Genomic DNA, 17,521 nt, shown 5'->3' with positions numbered 1-17,521 from the left:
AACCTCAACCCGAATATTTTTGGAGCTTCTAATCCAGAAACCCCCCCTCCCGGCTACTCTCGTATCTCACACATTCAGCCGCACACACACTTTGCTGGAGATTAAACCACCCCCCCCCCCAGTCTGGCGGCAACAGACAAACACATGCAGGTTGTCAAGCAGAGCGCATCCATCTGATGACAGAGTGCGTGTCCCGTGTGTCAGGTAGCTGTAAGCCCCCAAAAGGCAGGAATGGAAAGCAGAGGAACGCTCTGAGTTTAAGAACATCTTTTAATGTTGTTCAGTGCTCGGGTCTGTACAGTTTCAGTAAGTGGAATAACACATTTGCCCCAGTTTGTATATCTTGCAGAGGTGAGCATGCAGATGTGGATTTCTGGCTTACATTTTAACACTGTAGGCGATAACATGAGAATAACAATGAGTTAACTTCAACCTACTTTGCTACATCTCAGATTCAAATTGATTTTCATACAAGATATACTAAAAGACTCTAAATGCCACCTAGTGTTTCTAGTGGGGTAGTGCAAGTTTAGATATTAGAAAGAAAAGCTTTGAGGAGTGTAATTTCTGCAATTTTGTGGATTAAATACTTAATCATACTTATTCTTAATGCATTATTACCCAAAAAGAACAATTTGTAAACACAGAAAATCCTGCTAAACTAATGCTGCTGTTTGACCCTACTGCAGAACAACTGCAGAACATTATATTTGAACACAGGTGCGTGGAGGAAATGCATCGTTTACATAAATTCGTCCTCATAAATTCAGCAACAAATAGCATGTATTTACATAAATGAGAAACAACAGAATTGAATTCAAAGTAAATAACAGCATTTAATAGTTCTGTTTACAACAGAGCCACGAGTCATCTAAAGGATGTTGCTCAGTCTGTTGTTTGCTCATGAAATCCACAAGGAGATAAATGAGCCTGCTCCTTATGGTGCAAAAATACTGCAGCATAGAGCTCAAGCTTAAGGGAGAGCATCACATCAGGCATTTCATGGCTGATGTGTTTTTCTCTTGGCTGTGCAAACCTCACTTTCTGTACCCGTCTAACCTCAAGATAAACACTGACCTCCAAGCAGGTTTGGACTTTGCATGAAGTCATCTTCTTTCTTTGAATGTCTTTTGAAACTGAGTCTACGTTCGAAGACAAACTTTGTAATTATTTAGGGTTTTTAAAGCCTGTGGTGCAGAAGCCGCAGTAGCAGCTAGACAGAGTGGGAACATCACGTAACATATTGCACTCCTGGCTCAGTCTGTTGGCTGAGAATGAGAGTGCGAATTTTCTGCGTGCATCCAGGACATCTGACTGTCTCAGGGTGCTAAAAGCTTTCATTAGACTCTGTCCAGGTGGCAACATTGAAGAGGCCTGAGCTTTAAAGTGTGGCAGCAGAGAGATTAAATAACTTCCCCTAGGGATCAATAAAGTATAAAGTATTCTGATTCTGATAATAATAACAATATAATATGAATATTTCTGCAAACTTGCATTGTTTTATGTCTACAGTCTATGGTTCCAAAAAAGTTGGGCTGTTGTGTAAAATGTAGATAACAACAGAATGTAATAATATGCAAATCTCATAAACCCACACTATTTCTGGAAAAATATGAGCTCATTTTGAATTTGATGGCAGCAACACATCTTAAAAGAGTTGGGACGGGGCAACGGAAGACCAGAAAAGTACATTTTAGTAAAGAAAAACAAAACATTGAATGCCCATTTTACATCTGATTTTTTTTTAATCTGCAACAGGTCAGTAACGTGATGGAGTATAAAAAGAGCATCTTCGAGAGGCAGAGTTTGTCAGAAGTAAAAGTGGCCTGTGATTCACCAAAAAAGTGAGTTTACAATTTGTGGAATAATTCTGATACTTTCCCACAATGCAAAAATGTGAAGACTTTGAATATTTTGTCATATTATCAAAAAAAAATTCTAAAAAATCTGGACTGCATTAAAAACAGACATGATTCTGTCTTGGAAATCCCTGCATGTGATCAGGAACACTTCCAGTAATTATTGTCTGTGAACACAGTTCACCGTGCAGGTTACATGCAACAAAGAAGCTGCATGTAAACAGTGATCCAGATCCATGCCATTTTCTCAAAACTCGTTTAAAATGGACAACGTGGAAATTTTTTCTGTGGTCACAAAAATTTTATTTTTAAATTCTGGAAAATACGGACACTCAAAACTGTCTAAAACTATCTGGCTTGTTATTGCCGTTCAGTTCAGTAATGACTGATGATACTAGAGTGCATCAGTGCGTAAGAATTGGAAGTTTGCAAATCTAAAAATTCACCATCAACACTGAAAGGTATGTACAGGTTCTAGAGACGCGTATGCTCCATCCAGATGACAGCTTTTCTATTTCAGCAACACAGTGCTAATGCAGACTGTATCTATTACAACAGCATGACTCAGTAGAAGAGTCTGGGTACTGAACTGGCCTGCCATTCAGATGTTTCACCAACTGGAAACATTTGGAGGATTGTGAAAAATACAACAAAGAAACACAACATTCCTCTCCCAGATTTTTACAGACTGATTAAAGAAGAGGGGGATGTTACACAGTGGTAAACACGGCCCTGACCCAACTTTTTTGGGAAGGATGATACCATCAAATATAAAATGAACTTATTTTTTTTTTCATTTTTTAAAATTAATATATGGGTTTAATAGATTTGCAAATGATTGTATTCTGGTGTTATTTATATTTTACATTGTGTCTCAACTTTTGGGGAATTTTGAGTCTACACAGACCACGACTGGTGCATATAAGACAGTGAAAGGCATTGTATTCTCTTGTTTCTAATATTAACCCAAACACTCACACTTCAAGGACAATAAGGATGTAAAAATCCTCCTACTGTTGTCTCACTTCTCAGTTAGTTTTACATGTACCTGTATACCTCAATATCATAAATGCATACAGCGCTCACCATCATCAGACCTTTTATTTGTTTGAGTGAAGTTTAAAGTGTAAGTGTAGGACAACAAACAGAGTTTAACATTATGTGTGTGGTATAAGTTAGTTTTTGAAAGTGCATCAAGTAAGTATGGCTTTTTATTCTCTTATGTTTTTATCTTTTGCAGAGCACTTTTTAATCAGTACGGGTGAATCATTTCTTATCATAACGTTCTGTTGTGTAGGTGCTTATGTTTATTGTCGATGTCTGTATTTGTGTATATGTGCACGGATGAATGTGTGTCAGAGACTGAGCAGGTGTTGTATAGCAGTGGTGAGGTCTCCTCCTGTCCTGATGAGGGCCTGAAGGTTCGCCTTCCTGTCTCTGAAGCCCATTGAGCTCAGCTGCTCCAGCTCCTCCTTGAACTCGCTCTCTGTGTGATGGACCTGACACAACATGACATGAGAGTTATTTAAAGTCTTACTTATTAAAATAATGTGTGAAAGAATTCAAAATGAGATCATAATTAGCGATTTAATTGTGAATCCTTTTAAACAAATGGGAAAAAATTAATAAACCTTCCCAGATTTAGTGATTTTGTTAACCCAGACACCCAGTTTTGTATCTGGGTATTTGGGTATGAGTCTCCCTTCAGGTGCAAAAACTTCTGGATATGAATCAGAAGAAATTCCAGGCGATGTGGAAAACAAAAATAAATGTTTTGGGGAGGAAAAGGAGAGGAGGCGGCATGAAAAAAAGTTTTTTATGAATAATTGAACTCAAAGAGATGGCCAAGTCGCTGCTGCGGGGGGATAAAAAAGGAGCACTGCAATAAAATCTAAAGCAAAAAAGAGAAATAAGTCAATAAGTTTGTCAGAACCACACTCCTTCACCCACTGGAGTAAGCAGCAAAAAGCTCTGTGGCAATAACCACCAGAGCTGAAGGCTGGGAGCACTCAGCCGAGTTTAGTGGTTCTGCAGGAAAAAAGTGTCAGTATCTAAGAAAGGGAAAGACTAATGCCACCTTCCTTCCCACCAGAAATCAGCGACTCTACCGGGGCTGTAACCCACTAAACAAATGTTGGATCCACAAGCAGAAGCACTGACTCTGAAACTTTAACGATTAACTAGAATTTGAGTCACTGAGGCCCAGCTGGACCCAGCTGGAGGTTAAAATGTATAATAGTTTACTTTAAACCACTGAACAAATTAGACATCATTTGGCTCCATAAGATGTAGTGTGGTACTCTAATTTATCCACATTCATACCAGCAGCTGTTAATGCAAGCTGATATCAAACAGTCAGTCACTCTTTATACTGCATAGTTTTTAAAAAATACTGAATCACTAAATATCAAAGGCATGTATCATTTGCCTGCCTAAGGGAAATTCTCATTTACTGTCAAAATGCTATTTACTACTTATATTTTAAATTGAGGCTCAACGTTGGAGATAGACAAAAGGTTTATAAGGTAGTACCTCGTTATTAGTGTTAGCCAGGGCCTGTAGCATCTGCTGTACAAACTGCTGCTGCTGCTGCTCTGTCGCTGAAGCAGCCTGTTGACCGCTTCCTGATTGACTGTTCGGAATGGAGTCAGATGGATGCTCAGAAGCGGCACCGATACCTGTTCCAGTGTTTCCAAGAGCATTCCTGCATGACGGGCAAGACTGGCAATAAGGTTTCTCTGTCTTTGAAACACAGTTCTTCCACCACAATAGATCTCCTTAGGTTGTTTTTACTCACGCAGGTATGAGAGCTGGAGCCTCTGCAGCCAGAGTATGCAAGCCCTGTTGGATCTGCAACAGAGCCTCCATGGCTCTGGGGTTCAACATGGCCGAGAGCAGCTCTGGAGCCTGCATCTGCACATTATTGATAATGGCAAAGTTATTAATCATACCCACTGAGCAACGGAGTCAGAGTAGAATCATTTTCCTGCATTGCTAAAGATGATTATATCTACATGGATTTTATAAAAAACCATGGCATCTGTCCAGGAACAAGAAAATTATTAGTGTTCCTAATGTATTGCAGACATCTAATCCAGCTGAAAGACAGCAGGTTAACAGTGAGAGGAATAAGCAGACCTGCTGCAGAAAGACGGGGATCTCCTTTCTCATTTGCTGCTGCAGCTGAGGATTTCCAGCCAACAAAGGGTGGCTCAGAAGCATCTGCAACAATATAAAAATGAAAGCAGGATGGACTATATAAGACATCTCTGCTGTTTAGGGAGAAGGAAATGCTGTCCTGCAGTTACCTAGTGAAAATACTGCACATTTAAGAATTAAAGTGTCCATGCATCACCTGTGCAGCCAGGTCAGGGTTCTGGCTAAGGCAGTTTAAAAGACTGCTGACGTATGGCCCAGACAGCAGGCTCTCCAGTAGACCTGGACTGGCAGTGATCTCTTCCAGCAGTGACTGCATGCCTGAAGCAGGAAGCCATTAATAGAATATTTTAAAAAGCAGTTCAATAATATCTTTAAAATATTTAACACATTAAAAAACATATAACCTAAGAATGCCTCAAGCATAAAGCTCATGCCTGCTGTGATGCTGCTTTGAGAGTTTGAACCAGCTCTGGATGTGGCAGTCAGTTCACGGAGAGGATCTGTCGAGTGACCAGAGAACGTCTGATTGGATTCACCCTCCAGTATGTGGTGATTTCTGGGTGACGTAGTCACTGATGCAGATGCTTCTACCTTCTGGTAAAAGGCAAAGCAGATATTAAAAAGAAAACAGGTTAAGCATACAAGATAAGTTTAACCTGACCTAATAATAATCATCATTTTCATCATCATTACACCTGTAATTTTGCTTCTGGGTCAGAATTGCCAGTAATGACTTCAGGATTTTCCTGCTCTGACTGCAAATTTTCTAAAGCTTTGTCCTCATTTTTCATCATTTCTTCTATCATGTCAGGGTTCTTGATGAGCTCCAGCAACTGGAAAGAGAGAGAGATAAGTGCAAAAACATACTCAAAATATCGGAGGGAGAAATCAGGCAAGGAGGAAGCAACTGTATTCATACTGCAGTGAAATTAGAAAGGTTAAAATAACAACATTTTTGCAAGTGTCTAGTCTAATGTTAGTACAGATGTTACAATGCTCTGACACCCACTATACCCACCTGTGTTATGACATCTTTGTCGTTAAGCATATCTTCCACTTCTGGGTTTGTTTGCAGGAGCTGCTGAATTTGAGGATTAGACAGAATGAGCTGTCTGATAAATTGAGGGCTAGAGGTGGAGAGGGTGCTCTGCACAAAGGGGCTGCCCAGGAGACGGTGCATCATTTCTGGGTCAGCCAGCAATCTGTTCTCCATCTGGCGCTGGAGCTCCGGGAAGAAGCTAGTCCCGCTGTCTTCAAGGACAAGGCTGTCCAGACCTTCTACTACAGAAACAAGGTGGAATCAACAGAATGACAGATTATAAGTTCACTGAGGAGCTGAGTACAGAGCAGCAGCTGAAGCTCAAACAGAGAAGTCTGGAGAAATGAGAACCACAAACTAGACTTATGAAAATAGTTAAAGGCGAGAAGAGTTCCCGTGTTCTGCACATCTTACCCAGGCAGAGAGGAGAAGTAGGGGAAGGTGTGATGTTATCCGGTTCAGGGTCGAGGTCTGGGTCAGTGGGAGGTGGAGCAGATGAATGCTGAGGCCTAAGACAGATACCCAGTTGTTTTTTTTAACATAAGTTTGGTATAAATAGATTGTATATCAAAGGAACCTGAAGGCAGAAGTTACTTATTACTTAAAATTACTTCTACAATTTTAATTTTAAAGAGCAGACGGAGTGTGCAGATCTCTGACTGAGAATCTTTGCAGACATAATATTTTGTTTAATACTTCATGTGATGGTGGGGTGATCAGATTCTATCAAATTAAATGTGGAGCAAAATGTACGTTGATGTGGGACAAAGTGGGAGACACTACCAGAGCTTTATATATACGACCTAAAATGTGACTTATATGTAATGTTCTCCCTGTACTCTAGAATCTCACCTTCCACAGGCTTCCAAAGTAATAAGTAGTTTCCCCGGCTTTTTCATAGATTTATTTGATTTGCTTTGGGAAGACACTCATTAAATTCTGACAAATTTAATATTTTATTTGCTCTATTTTAATATTTTATTTTATTGGGTTTTATTGTAGTTTTTCATGAGGCTATATATTTTTATATATTTATAATATATATATTTTTATATATTCCCTGCACTCTGCACAGACATTTTATAAAAGCCAAACAGAAAAGTGAAAGTTCTGTATTGTTGCACTACAACTACAGCCAATAAAAATGTGGAATATTCTCTGAATATGTACAATAAACAGCAAAGAATAAAAATGCTGTGTAGTCCCAATGTGGTACATGTGGTATCCAATGTAAGGCAGTGTTTTTAATATTTACTATGATTTAAAAACAAATAATAAATATAACTACAGCTAATGAATCAGCAGTTGCATTTTATTAGTGCCAGATTTGTCTGCAATTTTTTCTTAAGAGGTCACAAAAGTTGTTTGCAGCTGACCCTGTTGCATAAGTAAGGCGCAAAACACAGGAGGAACAATATTTAAAACAAGCGCACACACTGATTTACTGACATATGTGACATGTAATTTAAAAAAGAAAGTAAGACCTGTCTTATTTTTTTTCTTGATACTGAAATGAACTGACTACACTGTGTTTAGAAAACAGCACAATTTTTTGTAAATTCCCAATATACTCACCACGCCTATGAGCACTATTTGGGTGATTGGACTCACATACAATTTTGCCCCTTTTAGTAAATCTGGACCTATATCTTTATTTTCTTTATCTTTATTAATACCAAATGTTGGCTTATTACTAGCGACGGCATGAACCCATGCCATAAACAGAGCAGGTTGTCCATACCTTTGGATCATGCTGAGGCGTACCGACCCATTCTGTCCTTTAAGGTGACTCAAGGGTTCAGAGTCTTTGAGGACTTGACTGGAGTGGATCAGGACCAGCTCCTCTGCTGAGGTTCCCAGGTGCTCTGACAGACCCCATTTAAACTGCACACACAGAAACACACAACCCCCATTGTACCAGCTCAAAAATCAGCAGCAAAGACACCAGGGGCATATCCAGACAGGGGCCTCGGGTGGCACCAGCCAATATAACTTCCATCCTGGGGTCTCTCCACCAAAACCATTAGATGAGGGCAGTGAAAGAACCAGTAATTCAATGTAGCAGAGTATGACTATTCAAGACTTTACTTAAGTACAGTTCCAGTGTACTTCTACTTTAAGTGATTCATGTTATGCTGTTTTCTACTTAAATTTACTATATTTTGGAAGCAAATACTGTACTCTGCACATCACACCATTTATTTTAGGAAACAGTGAATTATTATTTTGAAGATTTTAAAATAGGAATCTACATAGTTATGGAATGCCAGGACTGCCAAAATGAATTAATTAAATACACCATTAAATAATTAATTAAATGTGTCAATAATTAATTAATTAAATATGTCATAAATATGTATTTAATTGATTATTGACACATTTAATTAATTATTGACACAATTAATTATTGACACATTTAATTAATTATTTAATGGTGTATTTAATTAATTCATTTTGGCAGTCCTGGCATTCCATACATGGTACATTACGGGTTTGACTATAAATAAAGCGTACGTGTAATATAATCATCTCCGGCGGAAAGATTTAACTGATATACACATTAACAAACCAGTAACTACAATCCAATATATGATTTTGAATGGTGTGACAACAGTAAACCCACTGAATGAACCCATATACATATAATAACATACAATCAGTGGCCACTTCATTAGGTACAACTATTCAGCTGCTAGTTAAACACAAATATCTAATCAGCCAGTCACAAACATTTAGAGTAGAAAACATGATCAAAATGACCAGCTGAAGTTCAAACATGCTGCTGATGTTGAGAGCATCAGAATAGGAAAGAAAGGTAGAAGGTAGACTCTGGCGATGGTGATTGAGAAAGACATGGTGATCTGAGCACTTTACAAACTGCTGATTTCCTATGATTTTAGCACATAATTGTCTCTAGGGTTTACAGAGAATGATCTGAAAAAGAGAAAATACCCAAGGAGTGGTCATTATCTGGGTGACAATGTCTTTTTGATGTCAGACGTCAAAGGAGCATGGCAAGACTTCTTCAAGCTGAAAGGAACGCAACAACTCAAATAACCACTCTTTACAACCAAGGCATGCAGAAGAGCGTCTCTGAACACACAACATGTCACACTTTGAAGAAGATGGGCTACAGCAGCAGGAGACCACAGCAGGTTCCAGTCCTGTCAGTTAAGAAAGGGAAACTAAAAGTATGATTCTTGCTGAATCATACTTTTAGTTTCCCATTCTGGACAGTATGAGATTGGAAAAACATTGCCTGGTCTGAAGAGTCTCAGTTTCTGCTGTGAAATTCAAATGGTACACAGTCAGAATTTGGGGTAAAAAACAGGAAATTATTGATTCATCCTGTCTTGTATCAGAGGTTTCGCTAGTGGTGGTGTAGTAATGGTTTGGGGGATATTTCACTGGCACACTTTGGGTTCCTTAGTACAACTGAGCTTCACGTAAACACCACAGCCTACCTGAGTACAGTTGGTGGTCACTGTGACCGAAGGTGACCCTTTATCCATCTTCTGATGGCTGTTTACAGCACAATAAGGAGCCATGCCACAAAACTCAAATCCTCTCACACTGGTGTCCTGAACATGACAATGAGTTCACTGTACTCAAATGACTTCCACAGTCACCAGACCTCAATCTAGTGGAGCACCTTTGGGATGTCAAACATGGATGTAAATGATAAATGGACTGGTTCCTATGTAAAACACACCTCATTCATCCAGCAGCACTGTACTTAATTGGTTTCTATCAAACATACACACACACATACATTTACACTCTGATAAATGCATCAGAAACCAACTTGGGGTTAGTATCTCCAGGATATTTAGCACGCAGATATAAAGGGACTGAACCGACCTTCTGATTAGTAGATGGCGTGCTCTAGCTAATGAGCTACAGCCACCCCCTGTGATGTACAACAACAACAACTGTGTGATGCTCTCATGCCATGTGAAGATGCTTATAACTGCTTCCAGCACCTTGTTGAATCTATACCACGAACTTAAAGGGCGTCCAGATGTAACTAATGAAGTGGCCTTTGAATTATATTTTGTTACTGGATTCAGGGCCACTCTTTAGCTAGTCCTCAACTTCGTGCTAAATACTTTAAAACAATTTTTTGCCTCTTTTCACACAGTTATTCCATTCAAAACAATCTTCCCACGTGCAGAGTCACTTTTCACATAATAAATCTGTATTAGCACTCTGGGCTGCACATGAGTCCAATTCCAATTTCTATACCACATTAGTACCTTTAGTGATCCGCCCCCTTAGTTCTTTAGCCACGTAAATTAACAAAAACATTAATTTCAGTCTATTATGGCATGCAAATAAAAGTCTCAGTGACGTTGTCAGCCTGTTATTACTATTATTACAAGGCTCTGAGGCCAGCTGGCTGATCGTGCATCCCTGACCTGTCTGACGGTGCAGTCTCCTCTAACGATGAAGTCTCTGCTCTCCGTGACACTTGTGACGGTAACGTGGATCCTTTCAGCCCTGCGGCGGTGTCGCGATGTTGTAGTTTCGTCTTTCACTGCTGCCGACATCACTTGTCCGGCCCGCGGGGCTTTAAACACGGTGCAGAGCAGGAGCGCACGGTCCCGACGCGGACTGCGTGTCTGTCCCAATGACTCGGCAATAAGTTGTGCGGATGTGTGCCAGCTGAGGCCACACCGGTCACTGAGGTGGACACGCAAAGCCCACACCTAGCTGCTGCTATGCACAGATCTGATGCCCCTGCTGCCGGTTATAACAGTTTTTGAGTGCACCTCGACTGACAAAAATTAAATAAAAATACTTAATAATAAGCCAGTTATGTAACCGGACTTAACTTAAAGATATAGTGCACCATAAAAATCAGACAGCAGTTCAAATCCTAGATGCTCTCAGTTCACTTTTAAACTCTCATTCCAGGAACAATAATGAATCATTATAATTTTAACAGCCTCCAAAGGTGACGCACAGGTGATAAGTGGTAGTTGATGGCAATAGTCTAAAAATTTTTAAATTCCTTTTGAGATTTGACCCAAGAAGTTTTAAAGTATCTTATTTTCATCTGGCTTATGTTAACATCTAATGACTCAAATGCAATTTTTTTTGGCTTGTTTGAGGCACTTTTACACTTTTTTTTTGTTTGTTTTAATTTCTCCCAGGCTCTTCGATGCTTTCACACACAAAAAGTAAAACCACATTTTCACTGAAAAAGTAATTTATTTACTTAACAGTGGGAAAATAAAGAAACAAAACAACTTTGCATTACACACGTCTCATTTTGGCAACAAAACCTTTAAAGATCAGGCACAGAGCCTTCAACAGTACAGGAGATCCAGAGGCACTCTAAGGCCTGAAGAGGGCAGCACGATGTGCCAAGCAGCTACTTTAACACAAGCTTAGAACGTTTGTCGATATTTCAGAAAGCCTCTTGTAAATCTTATTTAATTGTGTAACATATCGTGCCAAATCTAGCTTTTTCTGTTAGTGTGTGTGTGTGTGTTTGGGGAGGGCATGCATTACAGGCTGACCAGGAGTCTAAGATTTAAAAAAAAAAAAAAAAAGAACCCTGATTTCGATCAATAGTGGGAATATTCTTCAGGGGTTTCTTCATTTGTTTATTTCATTTTGTTTTCAGGCATTTTCCTTCTGAAACCTTCATAGATCTGCCTCTGAGCCTTTCTTCCCTTTCTTGTTTCCCTGTGAAACAGAAAATTGCAGGAAGGACACAATTATTTATGGAGGTCTGTGTGTGTGCTTTTATTAATTCAAGTCAAAAGATGGATGTAGAAACAGAACATAAATGAGGCAAACACAGTCTTTATCAACTGGGGGAAAAAGAAAAAAAAGAAACCATATTAACTTAAAAACAAAGAAAAAAGTGTTCAAATGCTCTGACCTGAATCTAAGCTCACCTCTCCCCTGACTGGGCCGAGTAAACTCTTTATGTTTCTGTCCTTTGGCTTACTTACGCTGACACTTTCTGACTTTACCTGCCTTACAGGCTGAAGTTTTTCTGTTAGGTTTCCACAGTTTCTACAGAAATCCACGAAAGCAATGAGCTGCATGCATGATCATAAACTAGTATGCAGTCAGTTCAGCGTAAATGAAGATGGAGACAACACTTTAACACCAGTTCTTCTCTCCTATAATGAAGATACCACACAGAAGAGTATTTGTACTCTCACCTGGTGCTTTGGTTGTTCTGACTGCAGTCCTTTTACTTTAGATCTCTCTTGTTCGAGGGCAGCGTGCAATAATGTTACCTAATTAAAATGAAAAACACAGATTTACAAATATAAATATTTAGAATCCACCCCCCCCCCCCCCACACACACACACACACTTGGTTACACAGTTACAGACCTGTGAAGACAGCTCTTCTTTAATATGCAGTAGCTCCTCTACCTGTAGAAGAATTTCTGCTTTGTCTTTCACTGAATAAGAGAGAGAACAGAAACATCACACATGATATCTTCAATAGGAAATGAAATGAAAGGAAAGTCAAAACAATCACTTTTTGGACAATGATTCACCCCCACAGTGGGTTTTAAATCAAGACAATTGAGATGTGACTCAATCGCAGACAAACACATTACATTCGTTGTTTAGGAATTGCAGACAACAATATATTCAGAGTCAATCCTACCTTTGTTTGCAGGTCACTCTTACTTACAATGACTTCTCTTTGGATCTCTTATTAGGAGTTGGAGGGAAAAGTTAAGAAATGCAAGTTCACTTAGAACAGCAGCTTTCATCTACTTCATTTGTCATGAAATAAGAAGGGAACAGGCCTTAGCTGTCTATGAAAATGCTAGTCAGTCAATTCTGCCATTACTTTTGAACCACTGAAAATGGAGGACTGTGCATAAATATATTCATAATTTGGAAACATTTAATGCAGAAGTCTGCACCTCACTCACATCTCGATTGTTTGATTTAAAATCCAGAAGTGTTGTCTTGTTGTACAGAAGAAAAATTACAACAACAACAAAAAAGTGTCATTGTTCAAATACTTTTGAACCAAACTGTATCTACTGTGTTATTAAACTCACTCTCTCCCTGCTGCAGCATCTTCAGCAGCTGAGCATTTCTTGCTTTCACCTCTTTGTATTTTACCTGCAGAGACGAAAAGAAAGATTCTTTTTGTAGCACTGGACACAACAGTGAGGCAATAAGTGTTGACTGCAGGTGTGGTTACCTTTCCTTTTTTTCTGTCACAGTGTTACAGTGGTGAACGCTCATATTAATCATGCATATAGTTTCAACGACGAGTGAAATAAGTCAAAAGCTCAGGCTTCAGACTGATCAACGTGCTCACGTTCTGACATTTTCTTTCAACTCTTGTCTCTGTATGGTGTTACTGAGAGTGGATTCACTAACGTGGTTATCTCAGACTCACAGCTTTGGCTCTGTGCTGTTTAAAGGGCAGCAAATCAGCGGAAAGTGGCTCGCAGGGAGAGGAACTAAAACTGCTTGTTTCACACAGTCAAACGGCTGAACAAAGGCAAGAATGAGAAAAATAGTATTTTTGAATTATGAATCATCCAAAGCTACTCTAGTAGAGTTCAGTGATAAAAATATGAAGTTGAAAATTAAATATGTAGACATTTTTTTTTTTACAGAAGAAGTCCACACTAACTAACAGTGCCATAGCAGCCCACAGCCTACGTGAGTTGAGTAAGAGCATCTTAATGATGATGACAAACCAACACTAAACCCAACCTGTTTGGCTTTAAACATGGCAGAGATTTTTCTGGTTAACTTTACTGTTTCTACAGCTGTGAAAATCAAATTTCCTTTTTGTGACTCATCATACAGGAAAAGAAAAAAAAATCACTGTCCTTCTGAAACTGAAAGATGAATAGATCAGATAACTGTTTATGGCTGCTGACCTCCCACTGTGAAATGTTTTTTTTCAGCTTATCAATTTCCTGATCTTTCTTCTCCAGCTCATACTTCAGCTGCTCCGCTCTGGGGTCCTAACAGGAAGAAAAACATGAAATGAAATCAGCAAGTAAAGAAAAAGAAACTTCACTTTGGTAATGGTGCATGTATACAGTTTCACAAACAGCTTTTCAGATGTACCTTGAGGCAGTTAATCACTAACCAAAACTCAAAGGAAAAGCTAACTTTGTTCACTTTCATACCCGAGTTAATGAGAGAGCTACGTGAGTATTTTGTGGTACTTGTGTCCACTCACTGGTTCATGTTCTGTTGATGTGCTGACTTCTTGTCCCTGGCTGTTCGTATACTGCTCGCGTCTTTTCTCCCGTTGGATTATCCGACTGACATCATCTTCCAACTTATTAAAAAAACGGTCATCCTGCCCGACTCCCAATGCTAAATTAGCCGTTCTGGAGTCCTGGAAGGTAATTTGGTTGATGTTTTACACATTTTTTTAAAGTTACAAACAAAACATTAAAAAATTAATTTTAGCTTTAATTCGTCCCTCACTTGTTCATTCACATTTCTGTGCAATCTATAAAATATAAAGTAAACACAGAGTGGAGCCTGCTCACCTCTTTCTCTTGTTTTCTACTTAAATTTTCTGCAAAGAGAAAACACAATGCAATAAGTAGTTACAAGAAAATAACAATATATACAATGTAGTAAATCATATATATGAGGTCCATATATAAGACTTTAAAGTAATCTGTAAGCTGGTCTCACCTGCACTGCTTTCAGCCTGGAAGTCTTGCAGAGAAACTGTCTTTTTGTCTTTTGCCTGCTGATTCTTCTTTTTGTCCTTCTTGCCTCCACCTTCTTTTCCTGCCCGTGACTTTGGCGAGGACGTGTTTGTGTTGCTCTGATGAATGAAAGCAGATGCTTTGACTTCAGTTGGCTCAAGTTCTTGCTTTGCATACCAGAAATGAATTCTGTTTTGTTTTTAACCCACAGAAACTCCAGCAGAGTCATTTAAAACAAGATCCTTTAATCACCAACATGAAGAAGGAATAAGGTAATATGCTGACTTATAATTTAAGTGAACATGTCACAGGTGTGTCAGAGGGATGTACGACTAACGTAAAAGTGAACATACAGCTCTGACATCTGTGCCCCCAAATGTGGCTTTCAAAATGAGAATATTAGTGTTTTTCTGCAGCGTACCTGCTTCTGTTGTTCATACTCCAGTTTACTTAAAATCAAGGCCTTTTCCAAGTCTGCCTCATATAGTTCTGTGGTTATCTAAAAGAAAAGGGAGAACATTGAATTTTAGGGACTTTTCGTGTTGTGTGTAAGGTCAGGTGTGGCCTGTGCTGCTCTATGACGGACAGTCATACAAGTTTTACTATCTCACTCATCTGTAATGTGAGTAGTTGTCATTTCTAAACCTGCTCGTCTCTCTGCTTCCACTGCTGCCAACCCTCCGACGGTGTATCATGGTCCACCGACGTAGGATTGAGAAGTTCACTGGCTATTCCTGACAGCGTCATACAGGGAGAAGGGGCAGAAGATTTCTGAGGAATCTTTTTGAAGGCCAGATTACGCAACTAATAGAAAGAAAGATAAAACAACATGATGTCATCATTATTGACACTAACACAAATTCTATTGTTAGCTGTAGAAACCATCAACTTGTCTATGTGCGCGCAGCAACAACAAAAAACGTTCTGTTTTCTCAGGATGTATGCTGCCTGTGGTTTGTGTCTGTGGAGTGGAGGAGGATTTGTTAATGTGTTTAAGTGGGTGTTGGGCCTGTTGGGCCTGGACACATTCCTTTTAATTGTGCTGCAACACTGTTATTCTCAGAGCTGAACATTTTTAATTTCCCCATTCTGTTTTTTAATGAACCGGTCAATAATATAATATATATATATATATATATATTAATATTTACAGAGTCCAGGGACACAGTCTTCAAATCTTCACATTACAGATTCTGAATCAAGATCACATTTAACTCCCTGCTTATATAAGGCTAAAACAGAAAACTTGCACTTTGAACTGATTAACTGTGCTGAAGCCAATTTGCTGTTATTTAGTATTTTTTCCTGGGATTGGATCAATTCCATATAAGAATTTCCACTGGATGCTGTCTACTCCTATGTTATTTGATTTATTAAAGATGAAAGCTATCACACTGGCAGCTTTGATTAAAAATCTGGCCAGATATGAGTGTCACCAAGAAGGCAGAAAGCATACCTGCATGCTCGTTTATGAGGACTTGGTATGTAGGCTTCTGCAATGTAAAAGCTTTAGATAAGTTCAGCGCTGATAACCACAGACTAGTTTCGCAACCATCACCAAATGATGTTAAAACTCATAGGGGTTTTTCTGAATGTTGAGGTTTTCTCTGTAATATTGCACTTTACAATATAAAATTTTAATGACCTCAACGAAATACAACTTACGTATTTACCGTCTGAAGAACAGCATTTGTTTCACTTCTTTAGTAGCGAGCACACCAAAAACAAACCACAACCTGTTTACCTCTCCCTGCCCTCTGCAGTTTCGCTTCAGGAGAAGTGAAACGACTGAAGAGCCTGATCTTTCTTCATGTCACTGCAAAATAACACATATGTAAGAGGCAGAGAGCTGCAGGCTGTTCATCTCACTCATTCACCTCATTTGCCTCACTCTGCTGCTGCTCTTTCTTCTTCTTCTTCTTGTCTTTCTTCTTGTCATTGCCCTGAGCAGCTTTCCCTCCGGCTGCACCTGCTTTTCCTTGTCGGGGCTTCCCAGAGGAGTCCCGTCCAGTTTTGGTGGTAGCCTTCCCCGACTCGGAGGTGTCCGAATCCGAATCTGAATCTATCTGTAGCAGGGCAAAGCGGGATGCTGTGGTGGGGACTGTGATCATTGCAGACGATGCCATCGCGAGAAGGCAAACTGAACGATGAAAGCAGATAAATGTACAACAATTTATTCAGAATAACTTGGAGCAGGTCATAAAATGACGAGTTAGCGCATATTCACAACCTGTTTGTTTGTTTGTTGTTGGGTTTTTTTTTAGTACCACAGTATTTCAGCCAACACCGAGTCAGCACTGTGATCTTATGACAACAGACAGTAGTACAGATAAATGTAAACCATTTAAAGAGCTCCGTTACAAACAGTCAGTGGACACAGCTAGATTAGCATCGCATAGCAGCAGCGTAACAGCTAAGGCTTAGCCGGTGTTGTTAGCTTCTAAACAAGTGCAAAAGTGCCGCTCCATGTCAGTTAAAAGCACACGCGTGAACTCACGTTGATCTCCTTTTTTTAATGCGCTCACTGACTTGTGTTAAAGAAGGATTACTCACATGAAAACTGCCTGAGGATACTTTCACCTGTTCGCAAAGGGGCTGAGGGTTATCGTTGGTTTGCTACCAGCGATTGTCTCAAAAGAGTACAGAAGCCCGGCGGTGTCAAAAAGGAAAAAGGCTGGGATTCCTATTCACCCTTATCCTTTGCGCTGCGGGTGCAGAAAAAGAAGTGTTTACGATATGTGCAGATATTCGGTTATTGTGTGCAGCATGTGCGCAGTTTG

At 39.4% G+C, this 17,521-nt stretch overlaps 2 protein-coding genes across 2 annotated transcripts; both read right to left on the bottom strand.

Annotated features, from left to right (window-relative positions):
• Positions 1 to 284: 284 nt before the first annotated feature.
• Positions 285 to 10,795, bottom strand: LOC134638754 (ubiquilin-1). The gene is made up of 11 exons (XM_063489620.1): positions 10,476 to 10,795; positions 7,799 to 7,941; positions 6,472 to 6,566; positions 6,037 to 6,299; positions 5,714 to 5,851; positions 5,453 to 5,612; positions 5,215 to 5,336; positions 4,998 to 5,081; positions 4,657 to 4,772; positions 4,392 to 4,563; positions 285 to 3,358 (listed from the first exon to the last, which is right to left on the bottom strand). Exons 1-11 carry the CDS (start codon positions 10,605 to 10,607, stop codon positions 3,215 to 3,217), a joined length of 1,569 nt encoding a protein of 522 aa, XP_063345690.1. The 5' UTR covers positions 10,608 to 10,795; the 3' UTR covers positions 285 to 3,214.
• A 744-nt stretch (positions 10,796 to 11,539) lies between these two features.
• gkap1 (G kinase anchoring protein 1) lies at positions 11,540 to 17,437 on the bottom strand. The gene is made up of 12 exons (XM_063490603.1): positions 17,295 to 17,437; positions 16,619 to 16,881; positions 15,387 to 15,545; positions 15,163 to 15,240; positions 14,725 to 14,860; positions 14,574 to 14,602; positions 14,255 to 14,416; positions 13,947 to 14,033; positions 13,107 to 13,170; positions 12,418 to 12,488; positions 12,240 to 12,317; positions 11,540 to 11,751 (listed from the first exon to the last, which is right to left on the bottom strand). The coding sequence occupies exons 2-12, from the start codon at positions 16,865 to 16,867 to the stop codon at positions 11,710 to 11,712; spliced, it is 1,155 nt and encodes a 384-aa protein (XP_063346673.1). The 5' UTR covers positions 16,868 to 16,881; positions 17,295 to 17,437; the 3' UTR covers positions 11,540 to 11,709.
• Between the last annotated feature and the right edge of the window lie 84 nt (positions 17,438 to 17,521).

Source organism: Pelmatolapia mariae, linkage group LG12 (assembly GCF_036321145.2).
Source record: "Pelmatolapia mariae isolate MD_Pm_ZW linkage group LG12, Pm_UMD_F_2, whole genome shotgun sequence".
NCBI lineage: Eukaryota > Metazoa > Chordata > Actinopteri > Cichliformes > Cichlidae > Pelmatolapia > Pelmatolapia mariae.
This window is presented reverse-complemented; position numbering and strand designations above follow the sequence as displayed.

What these genes read in the sequence shown, in the direction of transcription:
- LOC134638754 (XM_063489620.1), bottom strand. Translation starts at nt 10,607, where the DNA reads ATGTCGGCAGCAGTGAAAGACGAAACTACAACATCGCGACACCGCCGC. An exon ending in GAGACTGCACCGTCAGACAG is followed by an intron (nt 7,942 to 10,475) that starts GTCAGGGATGCA and finishes CTGTGTGTGCAG; the next exon opens with TTTAAATGGGGTCTGTCAGA. An exon ending in TACTTCTCCTCTCTGCCTGG is followed by an intron (nt 6,300 to 6,471) that starts GTAAGATGTGCA and finishes TTGTTTCTGTAG; the next exon opens with TAGAAGGTCTGGACAGCCTT.
- gkap1 (XM_063490603.1), bottom strand. Translation starts at nt 16,867, where the DNA reads ATGGCATCGTCTGCAATGATCACAGTCCCCACCACAGCATCCCGCTTT. An exon ending in AGTATGAACAACAGAAGCAG is followed by an intron (nt 14,861 to 15,162) that starts GTACGCTGCAGA and finishes TTCATTCATCAG; the next exon opens with AGCAACACAAACACGTCCTC. An exon ending in AAAACATTTCACAGTGGGAG is followed by an intron (nt 13,171 to 13,946) that starts GTCAGCAGCCAT and finishes TCGTCTCTGCAG; the next exon opens with GTAAAATACAAAGAGGTGAA.